This window comes from Mchenga conophoros, linkage group LG7 (assembly GCF_057382185.1).
Source record: "Mchenga conophoros isolate Kocher_MC1m ecotype Shallow Benthic linkage group LG7, M_conophoros_male_GT1.1, whole genome shotgun sequence".
Classification (NCBI taxonomy): Eukaryota; Metazoa; Chordata; class Actinopteri; order Cichliformes; family Cichlidae; genus Mchenga; species Mchenga conophoros.
In genome coordinates, this window is record NC_140532.1 from 22,078,454 (window position 1) to 22,101,251 (window position 22,798).

At 41.9% G+C, this 22,798-nt stretch overlaps 1 protein-coding gene across 7 annotated transcripts in view; it reads right to left on the bottom strand.

The window, feature by feature from the left end:
• Nucleotides 1–1,762: 1,762 nt before the first annotated feature.
• The window catches only part of ppip5k1b (diphosphoinositol pentakisphosphate kinase 1b), a 49,762-nt gene continuing 28,726 nt past the window's right edge, over nucleotides 1,763–22,798 (bottom strand). For 2 of the 7 annotated variants that reach the window (XM_085282890.1, XM_085282888.1), the window contains 14 exons: nucleotides 21,877–22,059; nucleotides 21,492–21,633; nucleotides 20,495–20,718; nucleotides 20,085–20,212; nucleotides 19,850–19,964; nucleotides 19,414–19,521; nucleotides 19,182–19,298; nucleotides 18,849–18,989; nucleotides 18,551–18,659; nucleotides 15,645–15,797; nucleotides 13,865–13,927; nucleotides 6,603–6,740; nucleotides 6,198–6,311; nucleotides 1,763–4,205 (listed from right to left, as the gene is read on the bottom strand). In XM_085282890.1, the coding sequence (XP_085139016.1) occupies nucleotides 4,114–4,205; nucleotides 6,198–6,311; nucleotides 6,603–6,740; nucleotides 13,865–13,927; nucleotides 15,645–15,797; nucleotides 18,551–18,659; nucleotides 18,849–18,989; nucleotides 19,182–19,298; nucleotides 19,414–19,521; nucleotides 19,850–19,964; nucleotides 20,085–20,212; nucleotides 20,495–20,718; nucleotides 21,492–21,633; nucleotides 21,877–22,059 (1,827 nt within the window). In that variant the 3' untranslated portion in view covers nucleotides 1,763–4,113. Of the gene's footprint in view, nucleotides 4,206–6,197; nucleotides 6,312–6,602; nucleotides 6,741–11,510; nucleotides 11,697–13,864; nucleotides 13,928–15,644; nucleotides 15,798–18,550; nucleotides 18,660–18,848; nucleotides 18,990–19,181; nucleotides 19,299–19,413; nucleotides 19,522–19,849; nucleotides 19,965–20,084; nucleotides 20,213–20,494; nucleotides 20,719–21,491; nucleotides 21,634–21,876; nucleotides 22,060–22,798 lie in introns of all 7 variants that reach the window. The other 5 variants (XM_085282893.1, XM_085282892.1, XM_085282895.1 and 2 more) reach the window with 4 other exon arrangements.

Sequence of the window (22,798 nt, forward strand, 5' to 3'; positions counted from 1 at the left end):
TGACAGGAGAACGGCGGCTAAGCTGTCATCCCTGTTGGACAACGTCTCCCACCCCATGCAGCAGACTGTGACAGCACTGAGCAGCTCCTTCAGTGGGAGACTGCGGCACCCACGGTGTGGGACGGAGAGATTTCGCAGGTCTTTCCTCCCCACTGCTGTCAGACTCCACAACAAAGACTTTAACTGAACAAACACACACATCCACACATGTGCAATAACACTAAGTGCAATAATCTTTTCTGGCATCGTTGTATTTTTACTCAGTTGTATATAGCATTCGTATTCTATTTTTATCTTATTGTATATTTATTTTATTTTATTCTACTGTATATAGTATATTATTTTATTCTATTCTGTACAGCTGTGTACTGTATTTATTCTTATTGTATTCTAATTTTTGCGTCATAACTTTTGCACTGTCCACTTCCTGCTGTGACAAAACAAATTTCCCACGTGTGGGACTAATAAAGGTTATCTTATCTTATCTTATCTTATCTTATCTTATCTTATTCTTAAAAGCCATTCAGAGAAGAGTGGAGAGGGAGACAAGGAGAGAGGTAAATAGGATGAGGTTAGAAGGCAAGAGAAGAAAAAGAAAAGGAAAAAGAAGGTAGAGAGGGAAAAGAAGTCCACTCTCTTGTTTTTTGTGAGCACTAATGGCAGGAAGAAAATAAGATAATAAAGCATAAAAAATGAAACAGGTGGTCGGTGAGAGAAAACGTGAGGATAGAAAGGGGAGACAAGAAGTAGAGGAGAAAACCAGGAGAGGAAAGGCAGAAGAAAAGGGAAGAAAGAAGTGATGAGAGGAAACAAGGAGAGGAAGCAAGCAGGAGACAGGAGGAAACAAGTGGGTAAAGATCGGTAAAATGATTAATATGATTCATATGATTAATATGCGACCCCTGTTTAATAAGACACTATAGTAGCTAATAACATTTAAAATGTGGTGTTTACTGACCGTATCAGGAGAGGTCCAGAGGGCTAATATTACAAATAATATACATATATCAATTTGAAAAAAAAAAAAATGCTTTGGAAACTCCAAAATGTGTCCTGTTTTAGCTCAAGTTGTCCGTTTTACAGAGAACTTCAAGATGTCATTAAAACTAGAAAAAAAAGGAGCAAGCCTAATGTGGTCAGCACACCAGCAAACCATATCTTGGGGCCACAGAAACTCAAAACATTTGTAGATTCTGGGCCAGCATGGTAAAGGTGACGTAGAAGTGCATTCTTTCTCATGTCCAGCAGGGGGCGACCTCTCTGGTTTCAAAAAGCTGCCTGCTTGTGCAGTTTTACAGGGAAATAATTCTTCACCCATGTTTGTGTTCTCAAACATGATGAATTTCACAATCAGTAGCTGACATGTAGTCACTGGCCACTTCATTTGTTCAAATGCTTAACTGTTAATGCAAATAGCTAATCACCTGATCACATGGCATCGACTCAATCCACTTAGCATGCAGCCATGGTCAACACAAGCGGTTGAAGCTCTGATATTGCAAGAGAAGACAAAACTGGACAATAGACTGGGAAAAAAATATGAGTCTTGAAATGGATGAAAGGACAAAATGAGACATAGGAGGGAGAGAAAAAGACTGAAGAAGAGCAGAGACAGATGAGCACAGGAGGTTGGCCAGTTTGTTTATGCAGCACTAACAGACTTGTGTCTGGACTGTGCTCAATAAAACATCACTCTCACACCATCTATTGCAGCAGGTGTGACAACATGATTTGTTGTGCTTGATAACACACTAAACAACACTTTCAGTCTTTATTTTCTCTTTTTATTATTGCCCCTCTCCTTTCCCCGATGTCACAGCCTGACCTGAACCACAGAAGACAGGGCATCACAGACATCTTACACCTTTAAACCTCGTTAAACAGCGCGCGCACACACACGCACCTCTCTTTGGCTGACATTAAATAACCACATAAATACACAACTACACCAACATCAACTCACAATTACGATAAAAACAGGTTATTAGCCTTCAAAAATCAAAAATCTAGAACTCTTTTACAAGATGGCTAAAATTCAGAAATTCATTCAACAGCAGACGTTTCAAGTTTCGAAGGTCAGTTTTTTTTTTCAATTGAACCGCTTTGTAATGAAAAGAGGGACTCCCCCCTCCCTGCTGTTTATACTTTGTTAAAGCTGACAATGCCGACTGAACACAGTGCCCACAATCAGATTCAGCTTTTCATTTTGTTTACAGGCTTTTGTCAAAGTAATAACATATATTTTGGAATTTCAATTAACTGTAATTATTTTCTGAATTGAAAGTGAACTGACCGTCCAACAGTTCAGTCACAAACTGATGAACCAGTTGCAACCTTTGGATTATACTGCTTTACCTGAGCATGATTAATGAGATGAGAAACAGTCATTTGACATTAAAAACACACCTCAATATATGGTGACAGACTGCAGACACAACTATACTACTGACTTAATCAAGTGGCTTATCCCTGTAACTCTAAAACATCTCAGTAAAAGAATACAGCAGGTTCCTAACATTTGGATTTAATATCACATTATCTGAAGGCACATTTACAGATGCGTCTTTGTTCCTACTTAACAGCTGAAGAACACAGAGCTAAACAGCTTGATCAGGCTGGCATGAGTGAAAAATTATAAAATATACTACTCTTTTTTGTTTAATGCATGAAGTAAAACAAATCACGTGAGCAATAATTTATCAGGCACACTGCAAACTTGCATCTCTGCAGATGCTTTGTATGTTACATTAGAGAGTATTTGGGCTGTGGTTGCTTTGGTTACAGTGTTACAAGCTTTAGATGATGGTTTTCAGTCTGCGGGACACCTGATTTTGTAATCCAGACATTTGATGTGTGAAACCGATATAGGAACATTTTGACATTTTTGGTTAAATTACCCTTCCTTCTTTTCTTGCAACAGGATAGACTTCAGTCATAAACAGGCTTAGAGACGGGTCGGCGACAACTAGGGAAAAATATGTATCCAAAATCCAGTTGGCGATTGGTTGGTGGCTGTTGCAGATCCCATCTGTTGTCTGCACACCTGTCAACAAACAGTCACCAAGCAGCAGTGAAACTGTGAAAAGTGCAAAGCAAACCAGACTCGATTTTCACACCTCTTAGATTCAAACTTGTCCGACATTTTTAGTAGATGAACCTCTGGTATCAGTTTGAGCATCCTGTTTGGTTTTGAGTTATTGACGGAGGTGTTTACAGACAGACTGGCATCTTCCATGCAAACTACACGTGACTGTGGCAAATCTGATAAAAAGGAATCATGAGGACGTTTTACGTCAGTGCTCACTAACTGGTCTCCAAGTCTGTATGACTGAAGCCTTAAATAACATGATTAACTCTCAAATCCAGCAGGTAGTTCAGCCTTTTTAAGGGATGGAAACAGCTAACAGTGGCCTTGTCTAAGGTAAAACTGCTTGAAAAACTAACACTTAATGTTCAATTTGCTTATTATTAAAAAAAGAAAAAAGATAAAACATAGAATTTATAAAAAGAAAAGACTACTACTGTTCTGCCATCTTTAAAACAGGCTGTTTCCCCATTCCCAGTCTATTTGCCAAGCTGAGCTAACAGCTAGATATGAGAGCAGTACTGATAATCTAATTCTTGGTTAGAAAGCAGGCGTGCTGATCTTTGGATGAAATCCACCACAGACTTAAAGTCCGTGGCGCATTTGAACCGGAAATGTCGGCAGTTCAGGTGAGAAAAACAGACTGCTGATGTGTGAGGGGAAAAAACCATCTCCAGAGCAAATAGCAAGCACTGCTCTGATCCAAATTAAACTAAAGGCACAAATGGTCTGAATGTTGGCACAATGGACGGTTCAGGAAAGTGTGAGCGATCTGAGGAGGTGGATCGAGGCGATGAGAGGTCCCACGTATTTTTCTTTATTTCCTCTTTATGGAGAAGAGCAGGCGTGGTGAGGATAGTGCAGTCAGTGGTGGTGCAGCAGAAGAATCGCTGTGCACAGTTTGTTTGATCATATCGCGTCTGACATCGTGAATATGAGCAGAAGGCTGAATAACAGCGCAGGAAGTGAAGTCGTTACACCGTGGCCTCCGATTCCCAGAGGTCCTTGTGGTTCTCCAAACAGACGGCCTACTCACTGAAGCTGAAGTTCAGACCAGAAGACTCTGTAATCGGGGATGAGGGGCCCGCACTGGATACAGCACTGGAGGGGATGCTGCCATCTGAACAGAAAACACACACACACACAAGCTCTCTGTAAACACTTGTTTTCCCCCACTGGTACAAACTGTCGATGTTTTAAAAAGTCCATCCATGACGCAACTAATAATCCCATTACTTTCCACCCCGGAGCCCTCGCTTCACTCTGCGAGTCAGGAGCCATGTTATTTACTGTTGTACATGCGTCACAGGGAAGGACACAAAGTGAACACAAATGAGAGAGCGAGCTGGCACAATAACAGGAAAGCATCATCTGCTCGTCTCTTCATCTCGTTGCCATGGGGAACTTTATGTAAACTGTTACTTTATGTGCTGGGTTTCATAAATTGAGCCACATGAATGTTTATATCAATAATCTGACTAGAATGTAATGAAGATTTGCCGTCAATCACAAATCAGCAAAATCAAGAATAAGGGTTTAAAGTGTTTTACACTAAAGATAGAAGCTGCGGTTAAAAAATGTTCCTGAACAGGTCACAGGGCTGCACTTGTAAACAGCTGCCCTGTAACTACAGCTGATAAGAGAACAGAGTTACACGAGCAGCAGAAGAAGTGCCTCCCCGTCTGTCTGCGCACTGTGTGGTAAATGAGGCTAAATGAGTTCTGTTCAGTTACAGGCACCAGAATCTGGAGCAGCCACCCAAACCGAGTGCACACGTATAACATGTGCATGAATTCAGCTCACCATCTGAGGGAGAAAGGAGAACAATGAGCTGGTTAAAGATGAAGGGGCTGTGATTTTCAGAGTACTTTTTACTTCAGTTTTAAGTGACTGTTGATGCCGCGGTGTAATCTGCTGCACAGTCTGCTGTTATTTATATACTTATAAACAACAACCACACATTTTTTGTTCTAGTTTCTTTATTTGGATATTTTGTTGTTGTTTTTTAAAGTCATAAGCGTGCTATTGTTTACTAGGTCATAAATTGGTTGTTTTTTTTTCCCCCGTTTTTTGTTTTTTAAAGTTTTAATAAGACATCGAGGGATTAAAAAAAAAGAAAGAAAAAAAAAGACAACAAATTGCCAAAAATTGCAGTTCCTCCTTCGGCCACTTGAGTCTGTAAATCAGTGTGCTTAGACTCCTGTGTTTTGGTCTCTATAATAATTTTCAGAGCGGCTGTATGGTGGGTGAAAATCTGCATTTCGAAGCATTTCAGTGATATTATATGACAAATATGTGGATTGTTTTGTAGTTAAAACTGGAGCAGACTGGGACAGTCTGTCAGTGCAACTGAGTGAAACTGTGCATTTTTTTCCCTACACACTAATTAGCAGTTCATCTGTGTCTGTGCGATATATCCATGCAGTACCCTGCTAACCAAGCTGGCTGCTTTTGGCTGACTTATCTTGAAACTCCCCCGTCTCATCCACATATGAACGCTTCACAAAAGCATGGCTGACATCTCGATGGCTACATCCACCCCCCCCTGCACAGTCTATGATATTTGTGAATGTGATAAAGTGCTGAGTTTCACCTCTCCAACCTGAGATTCCATCTTCACTGTGGTAACTAGAACCAATTTAGCTGAGCTGCCATTAGCCATTTGCTGATTTATCAGCATTTCTAACAGCCAATAAAAAACAATTTAGAAGAAGAAGAGACGGGACAAACACCCTTCAGCACCAGACAACAAACAGTGAAACCAAGCAGAGCTGGACAGGGTGTAAACATGTACAGAAAAAAACTACACATGATGCACTTTAGGGGAGATCTGTTTGTTTCGTGTGTCTGAAAGAAGAAAAAAAATCATTATATCGGTTGAGCTGTAGCAGTAACCACAGTATTGAAGCATTTAAATCTGTGTGAAACTGTAGTGACGCGACTGAGTTGTTGCGGTCTGTGTTGTCATTTAGACTTTTACACGATAGTAAGGAGGGTAAATATTTAAACATGAAGCCGATACGTTTAAAGAGGTTTCATTCTCTTGAAAAAAACTTTGTGCAGTGAAAGCAGGTCAACACACTGATAATGCCATGAAAATCATTGCACTTACGCCACAAAGGCTGGCCAGGCGGTCGAAGAGATGCTTCAGATCCAGAGGAGGAAAGAGGCTGCTGCGGGCTATAGAGAGAAATCTGGCTCTGAGAGGCAAACAAGCCAGAGAGCGCTGGAGCAGAGAGAGAAAAGAAAACACATTAGGATCAGTTTACAAATGTAATTGAAGCTCATTATGCTTCTGAGAAATACTGCTCTCTTCTGCTTTTGGATTCAGAAAGTGTTGTTTTGTTGCTAGACGTGGAAATGGCTTTCAAATTTAACTGCCGACTCTCAGGCTTTATTTAAATGTCTTTATATGAATTAACAGATTAAAAACCAGTGAACTGTGGTCATTTATATTCATGCTCAAGATCTGACGATCAGATTCTATAAAACAAAAATTACACTGAAGCTTTCGCACCTTTCATGGTTTTGGCCTGGACCTCACTGTTGCTCTCACACACCGAGTTGAGAAACTCGTCCACCTGCTTCAGGGAAAGTGAGTTGTGCAGCGTCTCCAGCGGGTAGATGGAAGGCACCATGGAGCATCCTTCAAAGCCTGCAGGACAAAGGGTACAATACAGCCGATCGTGTACTAGCAGGAAGAGCGGTGAGGAAAGTACTGCTCTCTGTGCATTACGGTTCCACGTGATTTGAGTGCCATATTAAGAAAAAAAAAAAAAAAAAATCTAGCAGTGATTTATATTTGTTACCAGCCACACAAACGTTTGCACACAAGAGCTACAGTCGGCAGCGTGTGACCTCTCACAGCAGCTGACTGGCTGTAGCTACACAACACAAGCAAGCCAGATATAATGCAAACACAAATAACTAATTCCTGAGTTAGTGAGACCACAAGAACAAAAATAATATTTTTGTCTTGTTTCTAACATGGTTACAGAGCACTCTGTTTAAAATGACAAGAAAACACACTCGTTACATGTTGCTGCTGATACATGAAGTGATTATAGTAGAGCTCACTTGTGTGTTAACAGGATATGATATGCTTGTTGATTTAAAGATAAGAAAAAATACCGTTCTGTGTTTGTATATGTAATAAGTAGGTGAGGACTACAGAGATTCTTGTGTTTAAGATGTCAGTACTCGAGGTCAACTTCATTTCTAAGCTGATGCTGTAAATGGTATTTCCTTCAGGTGAAGTGTGTGATATAAAGCAAAAATTTATATTAGCTACAGACGAGGTTCTGAAACCACAAAGAAGAAAATAAAATTCTGGGGAGATGTGGCATAACATTATGAGCATTGCCAGGTGCAGTGAAAAACACTGATTTCATCATGGCACCTGTTGGGGGGGGGGATACATTAGAGAGCGAAGTGAACCTTTTGCCCTCAAAGTTGATGTTGCAAGCAGGAAGAAATGACAAATGTAAGGATTGGAGTGAGTTTGGTGCTTGTCAGAGCATCTGCAAAACTGCAGCTATTGTGGGGCGGTCCTGATCTGCAGTGCTCGGTACAGTGGTGAATAAGCGACAGTGTCATGGTCAGCTAAGACTCACTCACGCATGTGAGGAGTAAAGGCTGGCCTGTGTGGTCTGATCCAACAGACGAGTAAGTGCAGCTCAGACGGCTGAAAAAAGTTCATGCTGGTTCTGATGTAAAGGTGTACACAGAGCATCACAGTTTGTTGCGTATGTGGCTGCATAGCAGCAGAGCAGTCAGTGTGTCCATGCTGACCTGGGCATCAGAACTGGACCATGGAGGAATGGAAGGTCTGATCTGATGAATTGTGTTTTCTTTTACGTCACGTGGATGGTCAGGTGCATGTGAGGCATTTACCTGGGGAACACCTGGCAAGCCAGCTGAGGCAGTGTGATGCTTCGGATAATATTCTGGTGGGAAACCTTGACCTTGATGTGGATGTTACTTTGACACGTACCACCTACCCAAGCAATATTGCAGACCATGTACACCCTTTCATTGAACAGTATTACCCGCTGGCCTCTTTCAGCAGGATAATACGCCCGGCCACAAAGCAAAAATGCTTCAGGAATAGTTTGAGGAGCACAACAATAAGTTTGAGGTGTTGACTTGGCCTCCAAATTCCCCAGATCTAAAAGCAATCCTGGTGCTACAATACGAGTCCATGCCTCGACGGGTCGGTGCTGTTTTGGCAGCAAAAGGGAGGGAAAATAAAATATGAAGCAGGTGGTTATAATGTTATGCCTGTATTGTATAAATTTATTAATTAATTAAATTGTTAAATAGGACCGGTACAAATGTTCAGTCTATTTCCCCTCCTGTTTCCTGAGCCGGTTGGGTTGGATCACCAACATAGATTTGATGATGAGCTGCAGCACAAGTTGTAATGAACTGTGAACCACACATAAAAGATTAATTTTCTTCGAGGTTTGTTAATGGTGCGGAAATATTCGTGTTACGACAATGAAGAGGAAATGAACAGGAAAAACTGTATTCTTTTAAAAAAAAAAAATCAATTAATAATTTTTTTTTTCATTTTATTAGAAGATTCGTCATATGTAAAATTGCATTACATATACTTTTATGTTCTATAAAATTTATATCTGTATTCATAATTACATTTCTATATTTTGCTTGCTTTTGTTGGTCGGGACAAAAAACCAACCCCCCCCTCAAAAAAAAAGAAAACAAAACATCTACATCTTGTGAAATACAACTTTTAAACACTAAAGTGCAATGGCAAGAAGGTGACTTTCACACATGCAGGAAACAGTCCATCAGCATTCACAGTAGCCCAACAGAGAACATGAAGCTCTATGATGACAGTAAGGAATAGATGGAGGTTGAAGTGCTGCTTCCACCTTTATCCATCTACCCAGACAGCATGCTGGCCATCCTTGCCTTCACCATGAATAATGTGCAACAACCATGAATGTGTGCACGGCTATTACCTAAAACAACTTATTCAATTCAAGCGGAACGAAATGCTTAATGGAGAGGAACCTTTCAAGGCCTCAAGGGGCCAAGATATCAATTTATAATTAGTTGACTTGCTTGTTGTTAATGTTTCTCATGGGATTGTGTGCACTTTCAAGAGTTAAGAACATTATACAACCTGTTGCTTCTGCTTTTTAATCTAAAGCTTAGAAGAAGAACAGGAATGGCAGGATACGACAAAGACCTTCAGGCCTTCCATTGACTAATCAAAAAATCTTTTCCTTACCCGATACAGCCTTAAGCAGCTTTATTCATTTGACAAAACAAAGACTAATGTGGAATCTGAAAACAGCTTCCTGCCAAAGATGTGATGACAGCAGAAAAATTATTTTACCGTTTAAAGTGATATTACAAAGCCTCAGGAGGAAATGTTTTGCCAGTTCAGACAAGTTCCATGCTACAGTATTTCTCCTTCTGTCTTTAGTGTACTGTGTAATAGAGCAGGCGTTATATAAAAACACATTAGTTGGCTTTTATCATCTTTCCCTCCTCATCGCTGCTGCAGTGCGTTCACATGGACTTTACAATTCAGCTCACACAGTAGATGCAGTGAGAGGAGAGAAAAAAAGCCCACTGATCCTTCACTGCACTATTCACTCTCCACAAAGGCAGACATAAACATACGAGGCAGGGAACGAATGCAGATAAAGACGGCACAAGTCATAACAGACGGTCATCTCTGCTGAGTGCAGGCAAGCTGTGTTAAGCTGACAATGTGCCAGGACCTGCTCCACAAACACTTTACGCGATCGACAGTTAACGGACAGGCCGCCACTTAATTAGCCAATTAAAATTAGCCAATAGATGATGACCCAGATCTTTCAGACAGACACTGAAATATCTCCAACCCAGCCAAGGGATATTTTGTTATTTTGAGGAAGACACTGTGGAGATTCAGTTGTTACTTCCCAGTGCAAAGGCCAAATTAGCGCCATCAATATCCGACACGCATTTCCACACAGACCTCATTCCTGAACAAAAGCCCAGCTGTAAAGGCTTCCTTTTCCTGCACCCACTGCTCAGGATGGAACATGCACACAATGCAATTAGGCAGGCCTCTAACCATCGCATAAAAGAGTCTGGTTCACCAGACTGAACCGCATGCATGTAGATCCATTAGTCGTCCTTTTTGCAGATGTATTATTTGTTATAATTTGAGATTATGGTTAAAAATGAATTGCTATGTTCTACCAATTCCACAAGTGAGCTATAAATGTCCAATCATATGCAAAGACTTAAAGACACAGTGAAATTAAAGAATACACTCAAAGTGTCTTATCAGGTCCTAATTGTTCAGTTACTTATTGGTCCTTTCAAAATAAATAAAATCTATACGCATCACATTTCATATGGATTGAACCTTTTTCTCACTCCTTGTCATAGTATTCTCCCCTTTTTGGACGCAGAAAGAATGAAACTACAATAATGCTAACAGTCTCTACAGCTCCTTAGTCCATGAGAATTTCTCAGTGCTCACATCAAATCAGAACCATCTTATAAAGATGTGAGAACTCAAATGTCCCTTGAACTGAGTCACATAAACGCATCTTAATCTGCCAGATGCCTGGTACAAAGCTGTGTGATGTGGGATTATAATGATGTGAAAACCGAGCAGCTAACAGGGTGGAGAATTCAGAGGGACGCCATCCGTGTATTCCCAGCCGTGTGGATGCAGCTCGTCCATTTCCTTCTGTGCCATTCATAAGAAAGGACAACATTCTGGTTGAGTTGGAAATTATAGTTGTTTTTACAGATGAACCCAAGACAGTGTTACAAGTTTTCAGGTCAGAAAGTTGTCCTTCCTCACGCCTCTCAAACTTCAGGCCTAATTATTCTCCTAAGAATACTCCGTCTGGGTGAAGCATTCAGGACACATGCCTCAGCCTTGCTTGACTGGAATTATCTGGGCAATTACCTCCACTAATGTCACGAGTGGACATTACATGGACATTCAGCTGGGAAGCTGGAAACTTAATGACCTTTAGATGTCCATTAGATTTCCCCCCCCGGTTCACCTCTGTCAGGTGACACCTAAAAAACGTTGAGAGCCGCAGTGCTCGAGTGAAAGCTAAGTTGCTTTAATAGTTTCACTGTGTCTTTAAATAAGCAGAGGAATACAGCGTTTGCATCTTTGGGCAGATGTGCAAAATGAGAATGTTTATAGTCGGACAATAAATGGAGCATGAGGCAGGGCTATAGATATCATTAACAGGCAGACCTAGGAGGGAAAATGAACGCACAGGCTGCAAGAAAAATAAAAGCAATGAGCCACAACAGATGCTAAGCTGAACTGGCACTGGCAGCATCCCCCTTCTCCCAGCACCGACTGGCTAGGACGAAAGTGAGGAAGAGGAGGCAGCACCAAGTATTTTCAGGGACTGCAGCGGCTGACCGTAGTGAGACTCTGGGAGCTCCTGACTAGACACCAGCTCAGTCTTGAAGAGGCGAAAGTGGTAGGGGCAGTGACGCAGGTGGTGGGCCATGGCCCCATCCACAGCCACAGGGGCAAACCCCAGCAGGGCTGTCTCAGCAGGGAGCCACTCCAGCAGCTGGGTTACGTGAGGCACGTCCGAGGGCTCTGAGGGGATGAGAGGCAGAGCAGGGAGAGAAGAGTAGAACTGGAAAGTGCAGCGGAGCGGGAGCAGAAACGGGAGGAGCTGAAAAGCAGTGCGGCCGGAGGGCATTCGATCGATTGTAGGCTGCAACGGACAAAAACCTCACGGCTCAAACAGAAAAAAAAAAACAGACTCAGTCCCACCTTTCCATTTCAAAGAAATCAAATGCAAAGCAGATAGCCTGAGGTGAAATAGAGACGTCAGGGGGGGAAACGAATGAATAAAAACACACCTGAGATCTGCTCCACGTAATCTGAATGAAAGGCTTTTTCAGTCAATCAGTGCTCAAACATCAGTGACCCCCAGGGCTATTTTTCAAGAAACTGTATGTGTGGCAACAGAACTGCAATGTGACAAGAGAAGTCGTATTTTAGATTTGTAGCATGAAGGCGTGACTTTCTGACAGATTTCTATCACTAGCTCTGCAAATTGGGCAACTGCCCCAGGGCTCAGAACACTCAGGGGTGGGGTTGGTTCAAAGGTTCGGTGTTCACTGTGTGGCAGGCGGCTAATGGTGACTCATTCCTAACTTGTTTGTATGCACCACTCAATCCCATCATCAGAAAGCAGCATGAGCTTTCAATCTGCAATAAAAGACCAGACATTTGCATATTTACAAATGGAACAGTTAACAGGACACCACAGACCCTCAAACATGTGTCTGTGTGAACCTGATGAATGCAAGTTCATTACTGACCCATTCTTCAGCGTTTTTGCCCGACATCGCTCCTCGGCTGGTTAATCCCACCTGGCTTTCACATCAAAACGACCAAATGAGAACAATTTCACCTCTAGTGCCATTTGAGTGACCAAGCAAATGAGAATATGTGTAAAGCACACGTTACTTTATCTACAATATTTTACCCATCAACATGGTTATGATTCAGAAAAAACCCCCACAGCTGTGATTGCCCTTTTCTCCGCTTTGCATCATAACAACAGATAATTCATCATTGATAAAGTGAGGAATGTCCTTAGTTAAATAATAATATATATAACAAACAGCAGCTTGATGAGCAGGTGGCTGTTCAAAACTGAACTTGGACAATTGTAAATAAAATATAAGAATAATATTTATTGAAAGCAAATACCTGTAACAAAGCAGATCACACCAATGTTAGTGGATCTAAGGAAAACTGTCACTTTTTAAATGGATCATCAGCGCCTATTATTATAAATCAAAATGTGACTACAGGAGAGAAGCAAGAGAGCAAACTGGAGGGAAAGGCCCATGACTGTGGCTCCAGCTGTCTTTAAAAAAATAAATAAATAAACACGTTTCAACATATGAGATTTGTGAATTCCACCAACTCTTCAGCCACTCTGAACCAACATGTGAGACCAGCCTGTGGATCAGCTGACATCAATTCTGCTGACATACAGCCAGCACTAATCAAACTGCCAACATGTGATCAGCTGTCTCTGAGCTTTTCATATAAAACCCCAAATACCGTAAAAGGCCCAAATATGGAAACAGTAAAGCAGCAACGTGTACATCAACTACTACACACCGGAGGAGCCAGGTATTGAACCACAGGCCCCCTGATTAACAGATGCTCTTCCTAAAATGGGTTGGTCCAGATTTTATTTAGTATGTGTGTGGTCAGTACACTATGACATCACTGTAAGTATGTGTGTGGTTAAACTGGGGTTAAACTAAAACAAGAGAAACACCTATTTAAAGTTTTATTTGGCATTTATAGCAAAAACCCAGACATTTATCAAATAAATTATTTTAGAATCAACAGTGCATATGCCAGTGAGGATTTTTTAATTTTTTTTATGTGCATTGATTATCTACCCGTGGAGATATATCTAAGGAACACGATATATTCCACATAGCTAACCATCCTGTGAACAGCAGGATTGGAGATGAAAACACTTGCAGGCAGAGCAGGTGATGTTAGAGGTGAAGGGCTGACAACATAAGTAAAAACAAAACAAAACCCAAACACCGAAGGTGTGCGCTGGAAGAGAAACAAAAAAAAACCTAAAAATCTGAGATGATGCAAGTAATGTAGCCACACGTCACACCTCCCAAAACAGAAAACATAGAAAATGTTTTCCCACAAAACCGTCATGCAAGATAAGAGGAGAACTGGAGGAGTGTCGAAAAAAAAGGCAGACATACCATTAGTCGGATGCCTGGCATACGACACAGAAAATCTCTTTACTGCCGGCATAGACAACAGCTCTGAGGAGATAAGAAAGGTAACTGGCATTATTGGGGCAGCTGGGATCTGAGTCTGCTTGTGAGTCTGTGTGTTTGAACACAAAGGGGTGAAAAGGAAAAAGAAAAAAAGAAAAAAAAAAGAAGGAGAAAACCGATTAGCAGAGTTGGCCTGTCGATTCATCAGTGTCTGTCTGCCAACAGATCTGTGTGAAAAGGAGGGTCATCTTTGAATGAACAGAGTGGAGACTGAGTGCTAAGGCTGCTGTGGAGTGGGTGGAGTAAACAACGGACGTAAGAAGTGTGCTGATCTAAATGTCACCGACAGGAACTTTTTCCTCCAGCCTGACTACTACTGGCTGTTGATCACATTCAATGTGTTGGTGTAACGTAGTTTTTACTAACGCAGTAACGCTGCAGACTGGGAAAAATAAAACAGAAAAAAAAAACTGAGCTGACAGGTGAAATAAAGCTCTGTAGAGCGTATGCATGTAATATACGGTTTACGAAAGAAGAAAACCCACTTTTATGTCAGGTAAGAATCCATTAGGTCATTTTTGGTATTGCAGAAAGCTGTAAAATAAAGGTTGGGAACCGCCTCTCTGAAATGCACTTACCACTGACACTGCAGGCCATCTTCAGATCTGAAGTGTGCACTTCCTTTCACCTTCCCAGCAATAAACCCATCTCTTGTTGCCCTGTTCTTTTTTTCTTTAAACGAACTGGACTGACGTCAGGTCCAGACCCCGACCTGTCTCTCAGACAGCAGCCCATAGGCCTGATGCAACAGAGCTGAGAAAGTAAAGCATCTGCCAGTGTGTAGCTCTGCAGTCAGAGTGACACCAAGTGGATGAACTGACCGGCTCAGTTTGCTGTGTTTAAAAAGCTGTAGTAGAGGGAAAACAAATCCCTGCAGTTCGGATCCATATGCATAAATACACCTAATAGGAAAATGATGACGTCACCTGTAGATGAGTCACATGCATATTTGGGACGCACTAAACAAATTTGTGCGATTAACCAGCTGCAACCATGAGAAATCTATCCACTCCAGATGTTTGTGGTAATTAAACCTGTTGCAAGGACCCCTGGTGGCTGTGGAAGCAGCTTTCTTTCACTTACCATTACCGCCATTACCAGACTCAGGGAAAAGGGATTATTTTAAGGTGGATTACTGGGTCTTATATCTGTTCCAAATAACAGGCTGAGTTTCTTAATGTAAGGATTACCGTAAATTGTGATTAATATGAAAAAATAAAAAGCCAGGCTTTTGGCTTACAGACACACTACTTCACTTTACGAAGGATTGTGAAATAAAGAGGATATGTTAACACAACATGCACAGAGAGACAAAACACTTGAGTCCGAGAGGAGAGCGGGTTGATCGGTTAGCGGTCAAGTTGATGTGGAAAAGTATTAATTGTATTCCAGCCTGTATGCTCAGCATTTACTACACAGCCAATCCCTCTGCTGTCAAATCAGTGCCCTTGCTGCCCATTCTTGCGGGGCAAAAATCATTAGGAGAAACGATGCAATATATTACAGCTGCTGATTTGTTTTGATCTGAAGGGAAAAAAAAATGTCCCCAAAAATCAATAAGATGAATTTAGGAGCAAAAAACACAAAGTAGGAAAGAAAAAAAACAAGACTTTTCAAAGCCAGGAAAAAAAAAAGCTTTTCAAATGGATACAGATGAAAAGACCAGCTCCATGCGAGAGGACAGAGAGCGTGGTGAACGTACCAAACATGCCACTCTTGCACGGCAAACTGCCGGGGGACAGAGGAGGCTTCGGGTGGTGGTGACGGTGGTGTGTGCGGACGTAGTCCCGAAGGTTGGGGGCGCTACAGGACACCCCGAGGGCTGAGGCACTGAAGAGGCCAGAGCAGAGCGAGCCTGTGTGGAGGAGCCGTGGGAGTGCGGGGGGGAAGAGGTGAAGGGATGGGTGAAGTGGACATGTGAAGGGTGAGAATTTTTTTTATATATATTTTTTAATTACACACTAAATGGTGTGGCCCAAGAGTGTGTTTGTGCTTTGGGAAAAATGAGTTTACCTGTATGAACACCCTGCACACAGATATTTATTATATAGATTTGATAAAGTTTATAATAGAAGGAAAATACCTAGATGACACGCAAGCTTTAAGGTTTTTCAGAACAGTGACTCAGTGTGTAAGACCCTTGTGTGAGTGATGTGTGCACATGCACAGAACATGTGGGTTTCCTATACGTCACAATAGCATTTCAAGCAGGCCGAGAGTGGAAATGAGTTTTAGACTTGCTGTACACGAATAAAACAAACTAATCCTCATATTCGTAGGACAAATTCAATGTCCAAAGACTTTAAATGAATATTTTATTTAAATATTTGAAACACCAACTAAGCGTTGTGTTAACGGAGCGTCAGTGTGCTGATGGAGAACTGTGACCTCAGCAACGCAGCACACAACAAACTGAATGGCTCCACTCAGAGAGGGTTTAAAACATTAGTGTAACGTGGACATAAAGCCAACTGCTGCTTTCAAACGTGATAATTAAGCACCGAGCAGCACGACGATCGGTGCATTATACGGAAAGGGGCACGTTAACCTACTGTAGCGATGTGACATTTAAAACAATAAGGATTTTTAAAGGACCATCACTCATTCCCTGGTGATATCCAGCAGTAAGAAGTGACGCAGGTTGACGTACGCTAGTCTTTGAAAGCTTTCGATCTCTTGTTTTTTTCCACACCACGACTCCACTCTCTGCTCACATTGTTGGTTTTATGGTTTTCTCCACACGTCTTTATTTAGATGGAAGCATGTCATGCTTGTAAGTGTCACCATGTTAGCAGGTTGTTGGATGTTGCATGTCCTTCAAAAGTCCCTTTATTTAGGCTGAGGTTAAACTACATTCATGGACCCAGAGTGGTCTGATTTGGAACAATTTAAAGAGGTCAAAAGGGACCTACACTGATATCTTACTTTATGTATGGGACCAAAAATGTTTTGTTATAAGACTAATAATATTTAGAGTAGATTTTTAAGAATTTGTGAGGGCAGTTTTCTCTAGTTGAAGGAGGAACATGTAACTTATTTATATAGGGACAACTAATGTTAATGAAGACGCTTTTCTTTTAAATCACAGATGTATTCTTTAGCAGGACGACCTGATATCTGGAGTGGTTACAACAGCGCAACATGTCAAATACTTGTAATATTATCATCTGCGTTTGTTTCAACTGTGTGAGCTTACAGCAAATTCAGTTTCTGGCAATATAATAACACTTCTTCTGTTCTGACATCTTTTGATGCTAATGTTGCACAATTAAGGCCTTTACGCACAGAGCGCATTGTAAAAAAACAACAACATGAAATTCAGTTACAAATTTTGGGGATGCCAACTTGGTGAGAAAAGGAAGAAATTGAGATTGTGGATTCATCCATTTCTCACAACAAGGCAACAGCACGGGAAATTTGTATAATTCAATACTGTCTTGAGTTTTGAACTTTGAGCACACATTTGTCAAATGCAGCTAAATGCATTGGTCAGATCTGATTATTCACATGTGAAGATTTGAAGAAAGAAAAAAAAAAAAAATCAAACTTCATCCGAAAAAACAAATGCAGCAAACTGGTCTCGTGAATAGTTAAGAATAGGTGTATACTCAAAGGTGACCTGTTACTGTATGCTCAGTTCCAACCTTTTTACCCCACAGCTGCATACGGCGGACGGGGTTTTGGCTTAATCCTGCTGGGCAGGCATCGCCGTAGGATTTTGAAATTAATACCACAGCTGTGTCTACCAGGAGGCTGAGGGGTAGAACTGGTGGTCACCGGTATTTTTATTCTTGGCCTCTACTAGAGATGCTTTGTATAATTCACTGTTAAAAATAATAATTTATCTTATACTGGTCCTCGGTCTAGCTCCTCAGTTCATCCACTGTTTTAAACAAAAAAGTTTTGGTTTAGTTTAGTTTTTGTTTTTTTTGCTCCCTTCTCCTTCCCTTTCAGCCAGGCTTCTTCTGATTGGCTGCTATTCACAAACACCTGAACTTTGGATTATCAGCACATATGCTGACCACATTATTTGGAGCAGGGATTTGAGTTATTGAGTCTCTGAGTCTCCAAGTCACTATATGACAATATTAATAATCTTTACTAATTATATTAGTTTATGTTAGTCAAGTCAATATCAGTTATAGTGACATTAAACAAAGAAAAGGCAAACATTAGTAACTAGAGAGTCGGGTTTTGTTTGACTATGAAGGTATTAGCATGTTCACCGTGTTGTCACCTTATCACCTAGAGAGGAGAGGAACACGTCTTTGATCACCATATGACGCAGTGTTCCTGCAGTTGGCTGTGAACATGACTCTTCCCCGCTGACCTCTGGTCAGCATAGTTTGGATTCTGATCCTGTTCGGCTGCCGCTAAGCTAAACTAAGCTGGGGTGGACGCTATGTGAAAGAAACGAGGGACAGACTGAAAGTGAAATGGAAAAGTGGGAGGGTGAAGGGGGTAAAAAAGTCACAGCTGCAGCTCGTGATGAAGAGGAGGCGCAGTGATGACGGCTGGAAATGAATGAGCGGTGAGGCCATGAACGCAGATATGAACACAGCGAAAACACACATTCTCCCACACTTGCTCCAAAAATTAGATCCCTACCTAAGCCACTGGCTGGTTTGATCTCAGGAGACTGGCGTGAGCAGGATATGAAGAGTCGATGGGATGTGCAGCCTTTGGCGGAATGAGTGGGGGAGGTTTCAGAGAGGACCTGAGTGGGGCCAAAGAGACCAGGGATTAATACTGATATCCTCAACATATTATTCAGGGACCTGATGTTTAATGGTTGCTTCAAGAGCATCATCGCACTTTTAAAATGACAGGCAAAAGTGTCAGAAGAGCTAGTTCACACCCAGACCGCATTTTGTCATTTTAACACTGAACTCTGGCAGTCTGGTACCTCCATGGAGCCAGTCTTGCGGTTCCGAATCATGGGAGACCTTCGCTGAATGTTGATTGGATCAGAGACTTGAAGTGCCTGGTCCGGCTCATCCTGAGAAAGGTCCTCCAGACTGCCCTGATTAGGCTTCTTGTCTTCATTCTAATTGGTCAGAGAAGAAAGAAGTGACTGACATCTCTGATCAACAAAACACACCTGATGTCGACACACAACTACAAGGGAGATTTTTATTTTTTAAAACCTTAAATGGCCTCTTGTCTGGTTTGAAACTGAAATTTTTCACATTTTTAGACAATTTTCAACCAGCAATATGAGTGCGGTATGGTCACACACCTCTGAGGAGGCCGGCCGGAAGCCGAATCCAAGAGGAATAGTCTCTTCATCTTCACATCCTTTTACTCCTGGACTGAAGTGAAGCTCCACATGGAAGCGCTCCTCTGAGGAGGGGTCCTGCTCAGCACACAGACACAAATATACAAAGGAGGCTGCGTAAAGGAGCCTGCAATCCTGCAAAGGAAGCTGCAGTTTGGAGGAGGAGGTATGTGTTTCATTTCATCCTGCCCACCTTGTTGTTGTCTTCGTACAGCATGATGACTATCTGTGTCATATAGTTGAGTTCAGTCACAGCGCTCAGGTAGTCCATTGCTTGCTTCCACTGCTGGTCCTTCTCCTCCTGATGTGCAAAGACAAGCAGATGTAAAATTAAAGCCAATGAGTGAAACACCACAGATCTGTGAAAATTCATGCAAGGGCAAGGTAAACATCAGTTCTACAGTCCAATTTAGACATAAGCGTTCTATTAACTTAGAACTACAGTTCAGCTTAGTTTTATTAGAACAAGTCACTGAAGTCATCTTCAAAAAGCCTTCTGTCTTGGAAGGAATACCCTCTGCAATAAGTGCAACGCTACAAAAGCTCTGTTCTGGCAATTCGCCCTCTGAATGTGCACATGCACACCTGCAGAAAATCAAAAAGTCAAAGGTGACAAAACCACTGCATACATTCAGCAGGCCTCCGTAGCGGAAGATGCTGAGCAGGGAGTGAACGTGGCTCTCACTCGTGAAGTAGAGGCGTGTGCGGACGTGACGCCCAGGAGACATGACACCCCGAGAATACCTGAACACCAGGGCGGAGGAAGAGACACAAGTGAGTAACACAACACCTGTAATACTTGTTAATACATGTATGCATGTGGCTTATAAACATGTGCGCTTCAGTAGTGTTCTGTATTCTCACAGAGGGTGCAACTTGTTGACAGCCTCATCCTCATGGGTCCTTTGCAGGTCCAGTTGGATTTTCTTCATCAGGGGAACACAATAAGCCTGGGCGATGTCCAATTTCTCTGCTCTGTTGATGCCATACTCCTGATGTCAATGAACAAGGGGGCAATCCATTAAAATACCATGTTTTTGCATGTTATTTGTGACAAGTCACTTTAATTCAGAAGACATGTTAATGAATAGAGGGTTGATTTGAACCTTGCTCTCGCTGGTAAGGTTTTCTGACTAAAGCATGACATTTTAAATGCGCCATTGGAATAATGTTGCTACATCACTCATTACTAATGCCAAATTTGTGCAAAATTTAAAAATAAGTGCTGGGCAGCACTTGGAAAAAATGCAATTAAAGACACTGATGTGATTTACCTGTGGTATGACTATATCAGCCAGAGCACGGGACAGTCTGAAAAGTTCCCGCGTGTCCTCCAGGTCAAGAGAGGCATTATGCTGAAGGTCATATTTGATGCAGTCGTAGATATCTGGGATCTTGCTGATGTCGTAGCGCCCATTCTTCATGCGGAAGTCTCTCTCCAGCTTAGACCAGCGCTGTAGCATCAACTCCAACGTCTCGCTGTGGTAAAGCTGTAGGTCTGGAGAAAAAAAAAAAAATTAAAAATACAGCGACTAATTTTATCATTGTCGTAAAAAAACCCCTAACTATAAAAGATTTTTAAAAAGGTTCTTGAATATTAATTCTCCAGCTTTCTGAAGGTTTTCACACATTTCTGCTTGGGACATTGACATTCTACAGCCACCTGCACAACAGGGTGGAGGCTCTGTCATGGCTCTGGATTTCAGGCACTGGTGTCAGAGATCTTGTTGAAATCATGAATACAGAAAAAACACCCTCAGATTTTTATTAATGCAAAACCACACGGAAAGCATTTTATTTGCAACGGCTTCACTTTTCAGCATGAAACCATGGGAATCACACTGCCGATGTAAGAAGGCAGTGTAAGAAGCATAACTGGATAGAAAAAAACAAAAAACAAAAACACACTATTGAGCAGGGCGGGATCATCTTATCAGAGAACAGAACAAAAAGCAGCCAACATCCAAAAAAGAGCTTTGAATGTCCTTGAAGAAGCCTGGAGAACTATTCCTGAAGACTTCTTAAAGAAATGACAAGAAAGCTGGCTAACCTCATGTTTCAATAAATAACTCCACATGGTTCCAATTTTCCTACCAGAATATAAAGAAATGAGGGGTGGATCAATTTTGAACTCCATATATACACACTACAGTTACAAGCTTTTCTGCATCAGTCTTATTCATACATAACACCTGATGACTAAAATAAATACTGAGGGTTTAAAGACAGTAAAACATTTTAAAAGGCAGCCTTTCTGCAGGTTCTCAGTACCTGCAGACTTGGGGTCCTCCAGTCTCTTTCGGATCTGCGATGTAAGGCTCTGGATGAGGGCATACACCTTGTCACAGGTTTTGACTGGATTCTCTATGACCTTCATGGAGTTCACCAGTGACGGACTGCCAGTCGGAGCCAACTGGGACACGATAGAAGCAGAAGTAAATAGATAACATGTTCTGCCAAACACGACGCATGAGATTATGCCAGAAAAGACGGTCAATATATGTATGAGCAGTTGCAAAATTCTTTGGATAATCCAAATCTTATCTGGATTAAGAGGCACATTTAACTGTTTAAACTAACTGGAGACTTTACTTGCAAACAAGAAATTGCCTCATACAGCTTATCACTAACTGAGCAATTCCATGTGTGACAACACCTTTTGGTAGTCCTGCTCTGTAAAGTCCTGGTCCTTTTGCATGATCTCATGCAGCCTGGCTTTCACTTTCTGCTGGCAGTCAGTCAGAGAATCGCTGTCACTGTCCAGCAGTCCGTTCATGTTGGCACTCTTTACCATTTGAACCAGGATGGGCGTGAGCTCCCCTTCTAGAGCCAGAAGACCCTGCAGACATGCATCAGATTTGAAATGGTTAAAAAATTACATAAATATGTGAGGGTTAAGTCGTGACGAGTAACCCGAAGCAAACAAGGTAGATGAGTCCATTCTCATCACTACGCTTGTCTTGTCATTCATAACCTTAACTAAATGGTAAATGGCCTGTATTTATATAGCGCTTTACTAGTCCCCATGGACCCCAAAGCGCTTTACACAACCAGTCATCCACCCAGTCACACACACATTCACACACTGGTGACGGCAAGCTACATTGTAGCCACAGCCACCCTGGGGTGCACTGACAGAGGCGAGGCTGCCGGACACTGGCGCCACCGGGCCCTCTGACCACCACCAGTAGGCAACGGGTGAAGTGTCTCGCCCAAGGACACAACGACCGAGACTGTCCGAGCTGGGGCTCGAACCAGCAACCTTCCGATTACAAGGCGAACTCCCAACTCTTGAGCCACGATCACCCCTAACTAATGTTGTTTCTATTTTTGGGATAAATTCTCAACCTGTCTCAAACTCTTCAAACAGACCATTCCTCTGCAGATGATCAGTTAGCCGTTTTACAGCCATCACACTTCTGTGTTTAATATTGAGCAGTGGGAACATAAATTCCACACTGGCCAGGAAAGCAAGCCAAGCGGCTCCAATTTATGGCAAACAAGTGGGTCTTGTTCATGCAAAGCTGCTTTAAATGCTCTCCTCAAGCTCCATCAGAATCGCTTAAGTACTAAAGTAA